This window comes from Mauremys reevesii, linkage group 3, assembly GCF_016161935.1.
Source record: "Mauremys reevesii isolate NIE-2019 linkage group 3, ASM1616193v1, whole genome shotgun sequence".
NCBI classification, from domain to species: Eukaryota; Metazoa; Chordata; order Testudines; family Geoemydidae; genus Mauremys; species Mauremys reevesii.
This window is the reverse complement of record NC_052625.1, coordinates 83037351-83054442: the sequence shown is the minus strand read 5'-3', so window position 1 is coordinate 83054442 and position 17092 is coordinate 83037351. Positions and strand designations below refer to the sequence as shown.

General features: G+C 43.6%; 1 protein-coding gene across 12 annotated transcripts in view; it reads right to left on the bottom strand.

The window, feature by feature from the left end:
• TRIM67 (tripartite motif containing 67) overlaps positions 1-17092 on the bottom strand; it is a 51501-nt gene that overhangs the window by 22063 nt on the left and 12346 nt on the right. For 3 of the 12 annotated variants that reach the window (XM_039532967.1, XM_039532969.1, XM_039532972.1), the window contains exons 4-7: positions 14311-14433; positions 12640-12750; positions 9941-10094; positions 211-368 (exon numbers count right to left, since the gene is read on the bottom strand). In XM_039532967.1, the coding sequence (XP_039388901.1) occupies positions 211-368; positions 9941-10094; positions 12640-12750; positions 14311-14433 (546 nt within the window). Of the gene's footprint in view, positions 1-210; positions 369-9934; positions 10095-12639; positions 12751-14310; positions 14434-17092 lie in introns of all 12 variants that reach the window. The other 9 variants (XM_039532965.1, XM_039532964.1, XM_039532966.1 and 6 more) reach the window with 6 other exon arrangements.

The window sequence follows — 17092 nt, the reverse complement described above, 5'->3', positions numbered from 1 at the left end:
CAGGAGGGCAGCACAGAAACTGACTACACTAGTTAGAGACACCTCCATGCAAGGGGAATCCTTATCTGGAACGAGCCAGCAGCTTTTTGGCCCCATTGCACTGCAGAAGCAGGAATGAATTAGAGAAACTGCCCTTCTACATCCATGTCCTTATGGAAGTTTAACAATAACACAGAGAGAACCCAAATAAATGCTGAATGAAGTCCTCACTCGGAATTGGCCGCCATCTCCATCATCAAGTTCCAAGATATACCCTTCCACTGGATTGTGGGTAAAGGGTGGCATCCTCCAGGCCAGTGTCACACTGTTGTTTCGGGTACAACACTTCTCCAGCTGCAGTAATGGGACTGGTGGCACTGTAATGGGAACTGAGTACAGATTAGTGTAATTCTGTCCTTACCCGTCAGACTCTGTTGTCAGCAATATGATGATCCATCACTTCCCTCACCTCCCTTTTAATCCCCCCAATTCTGCAAAGTAGCCGAAGTTACTTGGGGATAGAGCTGGTCAGAAAATGTGTTTTCCCCATGGAAAACTTCAATTTTTCAAATTCTATACCAAAAATTGTATCTGAAAACTGAAAAAAATTCAGCTGATACCAAATTATTTAGGAGAAAAAATAAAATTTTGATTTAGAAAATGCTGCCACAGTGCCTCATGGAAATTGTAGCTCAGGCACCACAGACATCCATTCTCCTCAACAGGCCAGACTCCCTGCCAGCATACATCACCCATGATGCACTACAGTCTCCCCTCTTACAGAGGGGAAGTGGTGCATGGGGTGAAGGGGGAGGGTGTCTCATGCCATCGTGCCTCGTGGAACTTGTAGTGTGGCCTGGGAGCTCAGTCCATAGAGAAGACTGCAGATATGAAACAACCCAACTTCAACATCCATGAGGCACTGTGGCAGCCTATCCAAATTGAAATATTTCTGTATGGGGTTATTTAGTTTTTCAATGAAAAATTTAAATTTCTCACAGAAAGCAAATTTCACAAATTTTTTTGTGTCGTCAAAACCCCAATTTTTTGTTTAAAAAATGTTTCAGGAGAAACGTAGGGATACTATTAAAGAAAATTTGTTTCATTTGAATCTATTATCTGAATCACTGTGTTCAGGTAGAAAAAGGTGATTTTTACATTACAGGAGTCTGATGTTGGCTTCATCCATTTGGAAACTACAAAAGTAAGGGTGACGTTGTAGATGAGGGTATTGTCGGTACTGGCTGGGCCAGGAAAATGTTACTGTACCATTGACCGGGCTGATATTTTAAAAATAAAAATAAGCAAAGTGGAACATTCAGCCATGTTTCCATGAGGAGGGATCATGTATGTTATCTGTCTATGCCACTAAACTCAATTTACCTCTCTTCTCTAGCATCACAGCATCTTTCTGTTCTCCTTTCACTGGAATTAGTCAGCAAGAATCCTAATTTGGGGTGAATTTCACCCTTGTACAGAAGACTAGTGCAAGGCTTATGCACCACTTAAATCCCAGGGCTTTATTGGAGTATAGTGGCATGGAGGCCTTGGACTGGCCTTCTGCATGGGGCTGAATTTTACTATTAGGGCTCAGTTCTGCAAAGTGCTGGGTGCTTCCTGCAAGATGCTGAGCACTTTCAGCAAGGGGTGGATGTAGCCTCCTGATTCAACAGGTGCACTATACTAAACTGCTGAAGGGGTAGCAACGGCTAGCAGTAGCCCTCTCCGCCCTAGCACCGCTACCCTAATCCTGGCCTGGGAAGGAGGAGAGGCCCAGGGAGGGGTGGGGGCTGAAGAACAAGCCTGCCCCTCACTCATATCACAGTGGCAGCTCCGGTCCCGTGGGTCTGGGTCCAGCTCCATACTCTGGGTGTTGTGACCTGGAGCTGGTACTACAGAGCGCAGAAGAATGAGTGTGGCTGACAGCTTTTAAAACAAACTATTAAAGGTGACCCCTCCCCCAAGTTGTGACATTTTTTGCCTCTATGATATTTAAAGAATACTTGGAAGTGTATAATAAATAAAAATCTGCTCGTTTTTTTTTTACATTAGAGCTTGGGTCTTGTCTTCCCTGGAAGATGATATGGTAACTGGAGTACTAGTGAAATTGTGATATCACAACAGTCAAGAAACTCAATGCTTTGTAATTAGGAGGTGAAAGGAGTTTCAGTTGGACTGTTTAAAACTTCAGGGTTTTTTTTGTTTGTTCTTGTTAACACAGATGTAATGTCAGTGACTAATGAACGAGTTGGAGAAAAGATGTCGTTGTTAAAGAGTCACACTCCTGCCACTTTAGTTAAAATGTGAAGTTCACAATAGATATCCAATGAGACCCACCTCCCAGATCCCTTCACAAAACAAGAGGAAGATCAGATTCCTGACATTTCTAAGGTTTAAATCTAAGCAAAAAAATCCCAAAAATTTAAAAGAAAGTTTTCAAGTTTTATCCACCATAAAGAAGTGAAAAAAGCCACAAGCCCAATTAAAAAAAAATCCTTTGAAGGTCACCTTTAACCCTTAAAGAAGTAGTAATGCCATCTAGTTTTGCTATGTACTGTTAAATAGGTGAGACACAATTCTCACTCCTCCCCCGCCCCCGACCCTTCTGGCCCAGGACACCTAGACTTCAATGTATATAACCCATATATTTTGAGGCAAAGACTTGGGGATCTGCTGTGTTATATGCCAGAAGTGGATGCACTTCAGAATTTGTGAAGTGATCCTTGTGCACCTCCAACCTACCACACATGGACGTTGTGAAACTTAGGGCCATACTATTCTGGAGGACTGCATGGCCACACAGTGGAGCAAGGGAGAGTAAGACCCACAACCTACCTCTCTACCCCTAACTAGGCCCCTGCATGGCCTCCCTGGATTTTGGGTCCAAGCATATAGGAGTAAGCAGTTGCTGCATGCCTGCTGCTAATCTCCTCCTCCCACCCCATGTAGGTAGGTGGGGAGTAAGTAGGAATGGGCAGAGTTTTGGCTCCACATCCAGCCCTAGATGGCCTGGGTGGAGGGGGCAATGTGCTATGGATAAGAGCCAGTAGTAGATTGCCAGTCTACTGGAGAAAAGGAGGAAGGGGAAGGAATTGTGCCTCTCTGTCTACAAATACATGAAAGGGAGGTGAATTATTTAGGGCAGTACATTGGGCTGTACCTAAGAGCAATAACACACACTTTAGGAAAGGTAAATGTAGGCTAAGTATTTGGGGTGGGGTGGTGGGAGGAAGAGAACACTTAGCTGTTAAATTACAGAACTGTCGCATCGCTTGTGGCGTTTAAAACTATACTGTAGAAAGCACTAAAAAAAATGCTGTACAGAACAATTCTGCCTTGGCAAGGAGATGGAGCAGATAACCAAACACGTTTTTTCCATCTCTAAATGCTGGGCTTCTATAAATGATGTAGGCAGGACATCCTTTGGGTACTAGATCAAGACTGTCACTGATGTTTCATGGCAAGTCAGAAGCTTAGCACACACAATTCAACTCATTCCATAGCCCCTCTTGAGCTGGATGTTCAAACGGGGGTGAAAGTAACTTACAGGACTTACCGGTACTGCCGGAGTCCTGAGGGGGGTATGGTCTCATCCGGAAAAGGCGGGGCCTCAACTGGAAGAGGTGGGGCCTCTCAAGATTTAAAGGCCCTGGGGTACCGGCTGTTGCTGGGAGCTCCAGGGCCTTTAAATCAACCCAGGGCTCCCAGGCAAATTAAAGGGCCCGGGGTTCCAGACACCGCAGAGCTCTGGGCCCTTTAAATCCCCACCGCAGCTCCAGCGGCGGGAAGCTCCAAGCCCTTTAAATCCTGGCCCCAGCCTGGCCGTCGAAGCTGCGGTGGGATTTAAAGGGCTCTGGGCTCTCCGCAGTGGCAGGGAGCTCCGAGCCCTTTAAATTCCGGCCCCAGCCCAGCCGCCGAAGCTGCGGGTGGGATTTAAAGGGCTCGGAGCTCCCTGCCACTGCCGTACTGGATCCTACCGACTTACTTTCACCTGTGTTCAAAGGTTCTATTCTGCTGTTTGTCAGCCTGACCAGCGAGCTGTACAATGACTTTTCCCCTAGGCTAGTCAGTAGAGGGATTATACTCAGCAAGACAACAGTCCAATGAGAGATTCTGTAAACTTTAGATCCCCCTAAATTAAATAAACAGAGATAAAACTAGGAATGAAGCCACTCCCTTGGATTTTCCAAATACCAAATTATTTCTTTGTGATGAGTCTGAGTTGAGAGAGACTTGTCAAGTTGGGGGGTGGGGGGGGGGGAAAGGAGAGAGTCCCCATAGGAAGATGTGAGTGGGATGATCATGAGGGCTGGGTAGGGATGACAGGAGGGAGGTATACTCCTGTGGGAGGAGAATCAGACAGGTTGATATTTGGAGCCATCAGGGTGGAAAGAGGTGGTTGGTTTTTAAAGCTGTGTCAGGCTGGCAGAGAAGACCGCAGTGGGTGTGAGTCTTTCTAAAGCAGGGTTGGATATTGGACAGGTGCTACAGCAGAGGCAGTGTGAGTATGGGGGTTATCTCTGGATCACACCACATAGCAAGAAGCGGGTGGAGTTGGTGAAAGGGAATGGGGAAAAGATGGGCCACCACATGCCAAAAGTGATTTTAAGCATTTGTATCTATTCTTCCTTTTGCAACAAACAAACACTAATCCCATCAATATTCCAGCATTCAAGAACAAATCAAACCTGGATTAGATCTCTGTCCATATCTTTAGTGAAAACAGAGAGAATGTGATGTACAAACACAGCTAGTCATGGAGAAGGGTAAGGATTTCAGACCATGTGTCATAAACAGATAGTTAAGGGTTAAGGTCTCTTTACCTGTAAATGGTTAACAAGCTCAGTAACCTGACAGACACCTGACCAGAGGACCAATCAAGGGACAAGATAATTTCAAATCTCTGTGGAGGGAAGTCTTTGTCTGTGTTCTTTGTTTGGGTGTTGTTCTCTCTTTGGATCTAAGAGGGGCCAGACGTAATTCCAGGCTCTCCAGGTTTCCTGAAGTATTCTCTTCTATTCAGTATAGTGAGTATTAGAAAGGCAGATTAGTCTTCTAATTAATTTCTGTATTTGCAAATGTGTGTTTGCTGGAACCCTATTTTATTTTATTTTTTGGTTGCTGTATTTGTCCTGATGCTAGCTCTCTAGTTTCATAAGTTATACCCTGTAAACATTTCCATCCTGATTTTACAGAGATATTTTTACTTTTCTTTCTTTAATTAAAAGATCTTTTCTTTTAGAACCTGATTGATTTCTTCCCTTGTTTGGAATCTCAGGGGAAGGGAGGGGGGAAGGTGAGTCCCTCTTTGTTTTGATTCAAGGGTTTTGAATCAAGGTGATCTCTCCCGACGACTAGGGGAGGAGGAAGAAGGTGGGGGAATGGTTTATTTCCCTTTGTGTTAAGATCCAAGGAGTTTGGGTCTGTGTTCCCCAGGGAAAGGTTTGGAGAGAATGTGATGTACAAACACAGCTAGTCATGGAGAAGGGTAAGGATTTCAGACCATGGCAATCAGAAAATATAATGGAAGGAAGAGGATGGAGGTGAAGGAAAGAAATGTGGGCTAAATCAAAATGCCACCAAATATTAGAAACTGTGCATATCTTTCAGTGGATCAACATATCCCCTAGAGTGTTGCGGTATTGCTAACAGGCTAGCAAAGAGTCACTCCTGTCACTCATCGTTACAGTACAGTAACTCCTCACTTAAAGTCGTCCCGCTTAATGTTCTTTTGTTGTTACGTTGCTGCTCAATTAGGGAGCATACTCATTTAAAGTTGTGCAATGCTCCACTCTTATGTTGTTTGGCTGCCTGCTTTCTCCACAGCTGGCAGCCTCCCTATGGCCCCCTCCCCCCAGCGCCTCCCACCTGCCGGCAGACTCTGCAGACCAGCGCCTTCCCTCTCCTCCCCCCGCCTCCTGCCTGCTGAGGGTGGAGGAGCAAGGACTCTGCGCGCAGGTTCCCCCTCCCTCCCCTGTCTCTCCCCTGTCTCCCGAACGCAGCAAGCCAGCTGATTGCCCCGGGCAGGAGGGAGGGGGGAGGAGCGAGGACTTGGCGCACAGGCTCCCCCTCCTTCCTGCCTCAGTTGGTTTGTGGCATTCGGGAGGCAGGGGAGGGACGGGGGAGGTGCGCCGAGTCCTCGCTCCTCCCCCCTCCCTCCTGCCTCCAAAACACCACAAGCCAGCTGACTGCCGCCAGCAGGAGGCAGGGGAGGGAGTGGAGGTGCGCCGAGTCCTCGATCCTCCCACCTCCCTCCTGCCTGGGGCAATCAGCTGGCTTGCTGCATTCGGGAGGCAGGGGAGGGAGCCTGTGTGCCGAGTCCTCGCTCCTTCCTCCTCCATCCTGCTTCCAAAACGCCACAAGCCAGCTGATTGCCCCGGCAGAAGGGAGGGGGGAGGAGCGAGGACTTGGCGCGCCTCTCCCCTCCCTCTCCTGCATGGCAATCAGCTGGCTTGGCATTTAGAAGGGAGGGGAGGAGCCAGGACGCAGAGAACGAAATTAAGGGGGGAGGAGGTGTGGGGCGAGAAGAGATGGGTCAAGGGTGAGGGCTTGGGGGAAGGCATGGAGTGGGCAGGCTGAAGGTTGAACCCCCTGCCTCTGGTGCTTGCAGAGTAGGGGAAGCTGCCCTGGAACCTAACCCCCCCATTTACATTAATTCTTATGGGGAAATTGGATTCACTTAACATTGTCTCACTTAAAGTTTCATTTTTCAGGAACATAACTACAACATTAAGTGAGGAGTTACTGTACCACACTTGTGCTTTCTGTGCAGTAAATCTGCAACTGATTACATTTCTCATTGTTAAAGAAACTCTGCCTGATCATTATTTACTGAGGTTAGTTTTGGATCTGAGGCTTATCCTTAGACCACCAGTAAGATATATGCACAAGTCAACACCAGGGCTAATTTAATACAATCTGATCTCATTTTCATTCTGCTTTGTCTAACACAGTGAATCGATGTTTGTTTATGAGCAGGCATTCACCTCCCACTGACCTGTGCAAGCTCAGTGATGTTGAATGAGGCGAGGCCAGAGGTTTGAAAAAAGATTTCAGAAATTCAGACATCAACAAGTGCTGATGACAATATTCCATTCCTCTCGGGTGAAGTTACCCCTCGCAGTTCTCCCCTTCCTCCCTGTCCCACCTCTCAGCTTCCTTATTTCAACATGGACAACTTCCTCCAGTTTCCAATCTTCAGATACCAGGGTGAAAATAAACATATAGGAAAAAACAACTTGCAGTTAAAAGGGTCAGTCTGGAACTTTTTCCCTTGGGACTGTACCCGATCTCCCATTGTGGTTTAGCTCTGAAAGTCATTAAAATGCATTCGGAATCTGCTGTTGCCAGACCAAACAACACAGAGAGTTGATAGAATTTCCATATGACACCAAAACGGTTGGCAAAGATTTATTGCTATCTGGGGCAATGTGGTGAATGGGACTGGAAAAAGAGGAGCTGGTTTCAGGAGGGGCATATATTTTTGTGAGACTACTGGTTCAGGAATGCAAGCCTAGGGGTTGCTCTGTATTTAGCTTATGGATAAATAGCAAAGCCTCAACATGTTATGCTGGCTTCCCAGTTATTTATAAAGCTCTGTTTCTTACCACTTTGGTTTTAGGCTAGTGAAACATGGCCATTTATTTTGAAATAATCCCTTCCATTTCTACATGCAGGACCATCTGGATAGGGGGCACTTCAGATTCTCAATATGTGAATGAGATGATAGTGTAAAGTTGGTTTTAAATGTTTTAGGCACTAAGGAATCAGTGGGGAAGGGAGAGACTTTACAGAAGGAATGAGCGTCCCCGTTAGCACCGGCTTGCTGACACAGAAAAGTTTTGGGGGCAAGCCAACACATACTGGGGCAGGCTGGACATGGACGGATGTCAGGAATACAAAGGTACCTTTCCATCTTGTATGGAATGGAAATGAACTGGGGGAGAAAAGGATTGAGATCACAAAAATAAAGTCCAGTAAATACCAACATGTCTATACATCAATCACAGGGTGTGGCTGCAACTCAAGTGCACATACCTGAACTAGCTTTAATCTAGCTACCTTGGGACCTGGAGAGCCTGCAGCAGGGTGCATTTCAGTGCTGGCTACCACTGTGAATAATTATCCAGGGTGCAGTGTGGGCTTGTTCAGCCCATGTTGAAGTGCACACTGCACAGATTCACTGCTCAGAACCCGAGGTAGCTAGATTATAGCTAGCTTGGGTATGTCTACTTGAGCTGAGTCACACCCCATGATTGCAGTACAAACATACCCTATATGGTTAAATAGAAATAGGCATACAGCCAAAAATTTCATTCATATATATATATATGTCTCTCTATATGTCAAACAATTCCTATCTTCCTGTGATTGTACATTTATTTAGAACTAGAATACGGCTTGTACTACTTGATCACACAGCATAAGGGGAAGTAAGAGCCTTCCCTATGCCCCTGAAAGGGCTAGCTGGTCCTTGGGTACAGGTCCCAAGGAGAAAGCAGGTGCTACATGCCCACTATTCCCCACCAATGCAGGTGGGCAGAGAGTGGGCACAGCCTTGATTCTACCCTCCAAATACACAAGCGAGTGGAGGTGACATGGCCTAGAGCAGGAAGGGAGGGAGAGTGATTTTCTGCAGGTTGTAAATTAAAAAATGATGAATGTCTGGAAGCCAAAAATCTAAGGTGTTCCCATCTCAGGTACTCTCTGGGTTGCTTAGCTGTTTGGAATGCATGAGTGGCTTAGTTAAATTCATTATTAGTTGTTCAGGGGGGACTATAAACCATTATTAAATTTAGATTGATTAAAACACCAGTCTAAGTTGACAACTGACTCCTCTGCATATAACACTCAGACTTTCTCAGTTACATTTTAAATCTCATGCCTTGTGCTCTCGCTTCTATTTTTCTTGCTGTTAAATTTTTAAAGGGGCAATTTACTGATGTTTTTAGAGTGGCTTCATTAATATAACCCATTTATGCTGAGATGCAATCCCCTCTCAAAGAGCTTATTTTGGCCTTTAACTATTTATCTGAATTCAACAATTTCCATTGTTTCTCCAAGGATTTATCTGTCAAATTAGCCACTCTGTTCGCATTTGCTTGCGCATGTTTCAGTTCAGAACTAAGCCTACAGAGAACAGATAAATTACTAGATGAACATGAATCCTCATGTTTATGGATTGCTCTTGTGGAATCAGAGAAAAACAAAATTATTTTCAACCCATCCAATACTTTCTGGTAGACTCTTCCGTGTCTTCCACATGTATCCTTAGGCCTGGATTCAAAGCCTATTGAAGTCAATGGAAACACTCCCATTGATCTCGATGGGCTTTAGATCAGGCCCCTACGAAATGTCTGTCTATCTGTCCATACATCCAGTTTGGATGTGCCTGTCTCCCTGGTATCCAAGCTCCAAGCACAACATTTAAAATTGCATTACAGTGTTTTTTGCAAATGGCACCTATTCTCTACCAGCTCCTACTTTCAGCCATTTTTAGCTTAACTTCCCGCCCCGGCCTTCCTTTCGTTCTCCCTTCCCTGACCACAGGAAACAAACATCACCAGGCTGCTTTTCTGTCATTGTTACTGAGGGAGGCCTCATTTTTAATTAACTGTATTAAACTTGTTAATGCTACACAAAGGTGCTAAGTTGTTTTCAAGTTCATATTGACACCAGTGTCTTCACCACCTTCAAAACAGACAGATGGTCTTTGTCTGAAACTTTTATCTTTTCAAATCTTTAACTTCACCTAATTTCACTGTCTGAGCTTGTCTGGGTCACTTGAGGTGAGGTGAAAGCACTCCTTGGTAAATTCATGTTTGATTAAGCAAAGACAAAAATAACTATCCATAAACTGCAACTAGTTTCTCTTTCTCCCCACCTTCCTTCACCTCCCCTCTACAGTTTCAAAGCAGACATGAAAAAAAATAAAAATCAAATCACAAAAGCTCACCCCTACATTTCATCTGAATAAAATCCAGCTGGTGAATTGACTGTAGTAAAGGTTCACTATCCAGAGTCAGGTCAAATTCAGCTGATACTTTTGGTTCCAAGGCTCCTTTGACCCACTGTTCCTGAGACACCTGAACACGTTTGATTAAAGCATCTGAAATCTTAAAAAGAACATTAGGCTTTTAGTGAAACTGCAAATGCAAAAATAGACCAGAATAAGTTAGAAGTGACAGATCTGAATGACTATGCTACATCATACAAAGTGACTGTGAGCCTCATGGCCTAATTGAAGCAGGGCACGTGGTAATTTTGCTGTGAGTTCCATGTGTGTTGCATCTTCCCATGTTGTCTTTTCAAAGCAAATCCCCTGCGAGAGTTGGAAAAGCTAGTTTTCTTTGAAAAGAAGCTTTGTGGAACAGGGCTGGGGATGTATCTTAACTGCTTGAGAGCCACACAGAAAGCGGTGTTTCCTCTCTGATCTGCATGGCAGCTGTCTTGATGTCTCGTTTCATCTCCGTGAATAGAAGGGAGATTTCTGACACTAGAAAGCTTTTTAATTTAGCAAAGTCTAGCAGACAGAAATTGAAGCTAGAACAATTCAAACTGGAAATAAGGTGCCCATTTTTAACAGTGAGGAGAATTAACCATTGGAACAGCTCTCCAAAGAGTGAGGTTGATTCTCCATTAAATTAAGATTGGATGCCACTCTTAAAGCTCTGCTCTAGTTCAACCAGAAGCTATTAGGGCTTGATGAATACTGCCAAGGTAAGTATTGACCCCCTTCTGTTGGGTTTGTAATGGTAACCATGAAAAGACCTTATAATTTCCAGAAACAACTTAATAAATCCATATTGAATGGCAAACTAGAGAAAGTCAGAAGAAAGCATGTCAGTATGGAGATTTCATTATAATAGCTGAGCCTAAATGATCAGATAGTAACTCTTTACACTTGGCAAAGGGAGGAAGAAGACACCTGCTGGTCACCATGTTTTCTTTTGTAATTGACCCAGGATCATCCCCAAAATCCTTATTCAGCTATTATTTAGTTCTTGCGGAGGCAAAACTCCAATAGGCCAAATCCTGAGACAAGGAAACTGCAGATGTTCAGAACCTCTCAGAGTTTGGCACATAGCTTCAGTGAAGACTGAGTAATATTTAGCTCTATTAAAATACCATGGTAAATGGTAGTTTGGATCAAAGAAACTATTTAGACTTTTCCATGTGTTAATTTGGGGTTAGACTGTGCTATGGACTAATTGCCCATGTGGGGGTACCTATAACCCCCATCCTTTATATCCCTACATGGGTTATCTGGGAGCAGAAGAGAGAATAAAACTAAGGTTTCTGATACGTGCTTTGGTTTTCCTGTCTCCAAACATTACATCATGTTTCTTTCCCAGAGTCAGGGATAGAACCAAGCATCCTCATCTCCAATATTAACTGCTATCTAGCGAAGAGTTATATAACCCACTGTTAAGGCCACCTTTACAGGCTGGTTCACAGAGAGAACAGTAATTCCATCTGTAGTTCAAGTGGTAAAGGTCTGTGCTGAGGATCTAGAACACCAGGGTTCTATCCTGATGATGCCTCAGATTAGGGGACTTTATGGCTGCATGTGACAAGGATTTGATTTCCCAGTTTTCATTTTAAAAGGTGGTTTAATTAATTCACATAGTGAGAAAATAATCCTTTAAACCAACTGTTCTTAAACTTTAGCAACCCAAGGACCCCCATTTTGATTTAAAAGTTTTCACAACCCGCCCGCCTGCCCCCTGAGTCCTCTGCTCAACCCCAGGCCCTGCCCCCACTCCACCCCTTCCCGCAAGGCCCCACCCTCTTCCCAGCCTCACTCCACACCTGCCTCTCCTCTTCTCCACCTCTTTCCACCCCCTCCCCTGAGCATTCCCTGTCTCTGCTCCTCCTCCTCCCTTCCAGCACCTCCTGCATGCCGCTGGCTGTTCCCCTGCGTGCAGGAGGCACTGGGAGGGAGGGGGAGGAGTTGAACAGCGGGGCTGGTGGACCCCATGGAGTACCTTTGCGGACCCCAGTTTGAGAAATGCTGCTTTAAATGAAGTCTCATAATCTAGAAAACATCATCATCTGTAAATTAGGTTTGACATGCAATAAGATAGGTGTTCCATATCTGCATCAAAATTGGCACCCATATTGCACTCACACACTTGGCAGGTTTGACGCTTGAGAGGTATGGTGCCAGGAAGGGGACATATCAGGAGCAAGCTGGAGGCTTGGAATATCAATGGTGTAAGGTCTCTAGGCTGCTCTAACTGACACTAGGACTGGGTTGGTGCAAAAATCAGGAAGCCATAACCAGTTCCCTGATGGTCCCCTACCCCATTCCACTGCAAAGACAGCAGGCTGGGCAAAGGGGAAAATTGATCTTCCATATCCATTCAAATCTTGGCCTCTACTTAAACTACCAACAAGAGTACCAACTATGTTGGAGTTTTTTGGGTGATGCAGACCCTTGTCTATGGGGAAATGCATAGATGCCACCAAAATCATTTCCTATTAGCCACCAAATTGTAATAATTTCTAGGTATTATATTGACAAGGACAGAATGTGAACCTGCAGCTGATAGACTCCATAGCCCATTTCCAAGCCATTAAGCCAAACACTCCACCATAGCAAGTTTTACATTCCTGTATAATTTTTTTGTTTCTTCACAAGAGTAAAAAAGAAAATACCTGTAAAAAACCAGAGGGATCATTTTCTTTGATTACTTCCAGACAGTATTCCATAAGCCCTGTCGACTGACGTAGCTTCAGAGTACAGTGATTTATTTGGTCCCAAACAACCTGCAAATGAAAAGCTCAGGACATTTATGATAATCGTCTCAGCCTTCACTGAATCAAGTAAATTATTTCAGAAGCAGCAGTGAATGGAAGAGAGTGTTAAAGCTATGTTTGTTTTAGCTGTCATATGGGTATTACCCATCTGCATCAGCTACAGTTCTTTGCTCTGTATTGTAAATACTGATAATTAGTTTGGCAAAATGTCATGTACAGGGAATCTCAATTATCAGAGCAGATTAAGTGTTGAATACCCAGGTCTGCTCATGGCTGAAGGAGTTAGGATCAAATGGGTGTAGAATTTGTTCACTGAACATGCAACCATACTTCCATTAAAATTTGAGCTTTTAATAACAAAATAACTTAAACCCAATATATTAAACAGGATAACTATGAGGACTACTGGGCCATCTATATTCTATCATTCCCTTCACAATTTACAGTAGACCCTTGTTCATCCAGAGGAAAAGAATAAGAAAGGCACATCTCTCATTTTTCTGCAATTTTGGACTTGTTTCTGCTCTCATCAGGAGTAAGTCCACTGCAGTCTATGGAGTTATTCAAGGTAAAAATGGTGTAAGTGAGAGGAGAATGAGGCCTTTTAGTGGGACATCACTAATTTAGGAAGTTGCGAGAGTGGGGTTCCCGGAACACCGAGCTGAAGCAGTCTGTCCATTCCCTCTATATTGTGTTAATCAGACAATAGAAAAAAAATCTAAAATATTTGTAATGACCCAGAACTTGTAATATCTTCAAATACAGAGCTATGAGCTGCATGAAATTTCACCACAAAGAACCCTACTGACCACCACTCCAATCAGCCAGTTATATTTTCTCTTTCCTTCCCCTTTCTCTTAAGAAGAGAGTGAAAAAGGATCTCAGGATGTCTCTCATGGACACTTGAGATTCTGAAGGTTTAAAAAAATGGACTAAATCCTGAAATTTTTATTCAGTCCTTTCCCAAACAAGATTGCTTCCACTTGGTCAAAACCAGAGAGGTAATGAGTGCTTGAACTGCCTGTTGATTTCAGTGGGATCAGTTGAGATTACTTAGCACCTGTCAGGAGGGGGGAGGGATAGCTCAGTGGTTTGAGCATTGGCCTGCTAAACCCAGGGTTGTGAGTTCAATCCTTAAGGAGACCACTTAGGAATCTGAGGCAAAAATTGGTCCTGCTAGTGAAGGCAGGGGGCTGGACTCAATTACCTTTCAAGGTCCCTTCCAGTTCTAGGAGATTAGTATATCTCCAATGATTACCTTTATTAGGATTTGACCCATAAACTTCAATAAGAGTATTGCCTAAAGTTTGAAGCACCAATTCAGCAAGTTACTTAAGCACATGCCTAACTTTAAACACATGAATAATTCCATTGAAGTCATGCTTATGTATCTTGTTAAACTGGGGCCTGAATAAGGACTTCAAGATCTGGTCAATGGGAATTTTAACTGAATAAGGACTTCAGGACTTAGCCTAATGTGCATTAACTCTAGGCTAAAGAGTCACTTCAATAGAAATATTTGTAGCTACACTCTCTGGAATGCTTGCAACTCATAATAGTTGTACTCACCTTTAATTTGTGCTCACGCTCTTTGGTAACTTTTGTGAGCAGTTTTGCCTTTTGACGAGTTAATGCATCAACCAGAGCATCACACTGAGCAACCAGACAAGCTTCATAATCCAACCCATTCTCCTAGAAGAAGGTGACAATCATATTCATCTATGAAAATGAATTTTTTGCAGTAAAAGCTGTTATTTACCCAAACCAATATACATGTTTTACATTTAGAAAATGTTTCCTTTCAAGAGTTTGGCATGTCATGTTTCCTTTGTGATTCCATTACATATTGCACTGTTAACACTGCTGGCTACAAAATGCCTTAAGGGACACTGTCAAGATGATCATGCTACAAAATTGATTTATTGTAACCCCTTAATATACTAGCATTTTCCAGACAAATGAATGCTTGGGAGTCTCTATGTATTATTAAAATATCATTCCAAATTCTGCTCTGTTACCTCACTGAAACTCCTCTGAAATCAGGGGGGTTGCACCATAGTAACTTGAGCAGAATGGAGTCCACAGACTGATCCCAAGGGGAATAAACCAAGACTAAATAGAATTCTTGAGATTGTGGTATATTGCCTCAAGATGAAGGCTGAGAGCAATATGCACAATGAAAGGAACAATTTTAACCTGAGCACGTTTTTTTTGAGCTTCTTGTAGTTAGCACATCTTCCCTGGAAACATGAATTTGGTTAGCCTTTTAAAAATAATACACTGTAGGTTTTAGTCACATGGCAGTAGAATTCACTTCTGTACAGAGGACCAGCAGAAGGCCTATGCAGCACTTTAGTCAGAGCTTAAATGGGATTTAAATAGCACTGGGCTTTGGGCTGGTCCTCTGCACACCGGTGAATTTCACTCCCATGGAATTCACAACATAAGACTGGTTTAAATGGAAGTCATCATACAAGCTAAGCAGCTGCTCGAGGAGGGGAAGGAAGCCTTCATGCTCCTGTTTCCAGGAGACACTGAGCTGTCTAACTAGCTTCTCCCCAAACCCCAGTTCAGCACTTAAGCTTTAGTGTACTTAACTTTAAGGCTACGTCTTCACTACCCGCCGTATCGGCGGGTAGCAATCGATTTCTCGGGGATCGATATATCGCGTCTCATCTAGATGCAATATATCGATCCCCGAATGAGCTCCTGTCGACTCCGGAACTCCACCAACCCGAACGGCGGTAGCGGAGTCGACATGGGGAGCCGCGGACGTCGATCCTGCGCCGTGAGGACAGTAGGTAATTCGATCTAAGATACTTCGACTTCAGCTACGTTATTCACGTAGCTGAAGTTGCGTATCTTAGATCGATTTCCCCCCGTAGTGTAGACCAGCCCTAAGCATGTGCTTAAATCCTATTTAAATCAATGTCTCTCTCTGTTTCCCCCTTGGATTATATTTTACTAATGTGATTTGTCCACTTGGCTAAAATTAGATTTATCCTATTGCCTTCCTAAAGGTTGGAGGACAATTCTCTACATTTGATATAGTCACTGATATCCACTTCTAACAAGCTGGCCACTGTGGTAGTCAGTTTTCCCAGGACAAGTATAGCTGGCAAAGTTCTCCATTGTCGTCTTCTTAGAACCCCAATTCAGCAAAGCATTTAAGCATGTGCTTAACTTTAAGCTTAAATCCCCCTGAATCAATAGAGAGTCTCAGGGAAGAACTCATCTGTCAACAGATATAAACACTGGTTCACCTCATGTGGGCATTTACACCTGTGTAAAGTGGGTGTGAAATACTATCTGTCTGATGAGGAGAGTTTTACATGCACTTTGCATTAGAGTAAATGACTCCAAAGTGAAAAACAGTGGAAAATCAGGCCCAGTGATAACAGAGAGATAAAGTTACCAAAGGATTTACAGTATTTTTAGACCATTAACCTATCCATTTCTCTAACAAGGTTCTCTTTGAAATCAGTTATTAAAACCACAAGTGTTACTTTTCCAGGAATTAATTCCTGAATGCTTTTAGGCTTTAAATATAAATCTATGAATGTGCACAATTTGCTGCCCCAGGATGTATGGGTTATACACAATGCTTTGTTTATGTTAGGGACTACATGTATGTCTCTTTATCGCTGGAAAAAAATCAGTTTTAGAAAAAGATGGTTTGCCAATTTTAGTTCATTATTCTGAAGCCATTGCCAAGCTAAATTAGGTTTAAATAGGCATCTTGTCTTAAGATGCAAGTGCCATCTCTTCTACAAAGTATCCCTACTTTGGGATATCAATAAGCATTGGTGCCAAATCCCTCTAGTCTCGATCTTTCCTGTTGACTTGATTCAAGTGACAGAAGGGACATCTAGACAGGAAAGGAAAATGAAATTTAGCTCTATAGTCAATGAGCCCAATTCTCTTCTTTCTTATACCCCTTTTGCACCAATATAACTCCATTGACTTTGACAGTTTCTCCTGATTTACACCAATATTAGAGCAGCATCAAGCCTCTGCTCTCATTTACACTGCCACAAATCAGGAATATCTCTACTGAAGTCATTGGAGTTACCTTACAGTAAAAATAGTGTAAGTGAGAGGAGAATCAGGCTCTGCATAGCTATCCCTTACACATGCACACGTTACTTATGCCCATCTTTTTCCCTTTGTTTCGGCTTTTCTCTTCCCCTCTATTTATTTCAATCTACCTCCGTTTTTAGATTAAATTTTATTACCCTCATCCTCACACCCTAAGCAAGAGGTGGGCAAACTACAGCCCACGGGCCACATCCAGCCCCTGAGCTCCTGGCCCGGGAGGCTAGCCCCTGGCCCTTCCCCTGCTGCTCCCTCC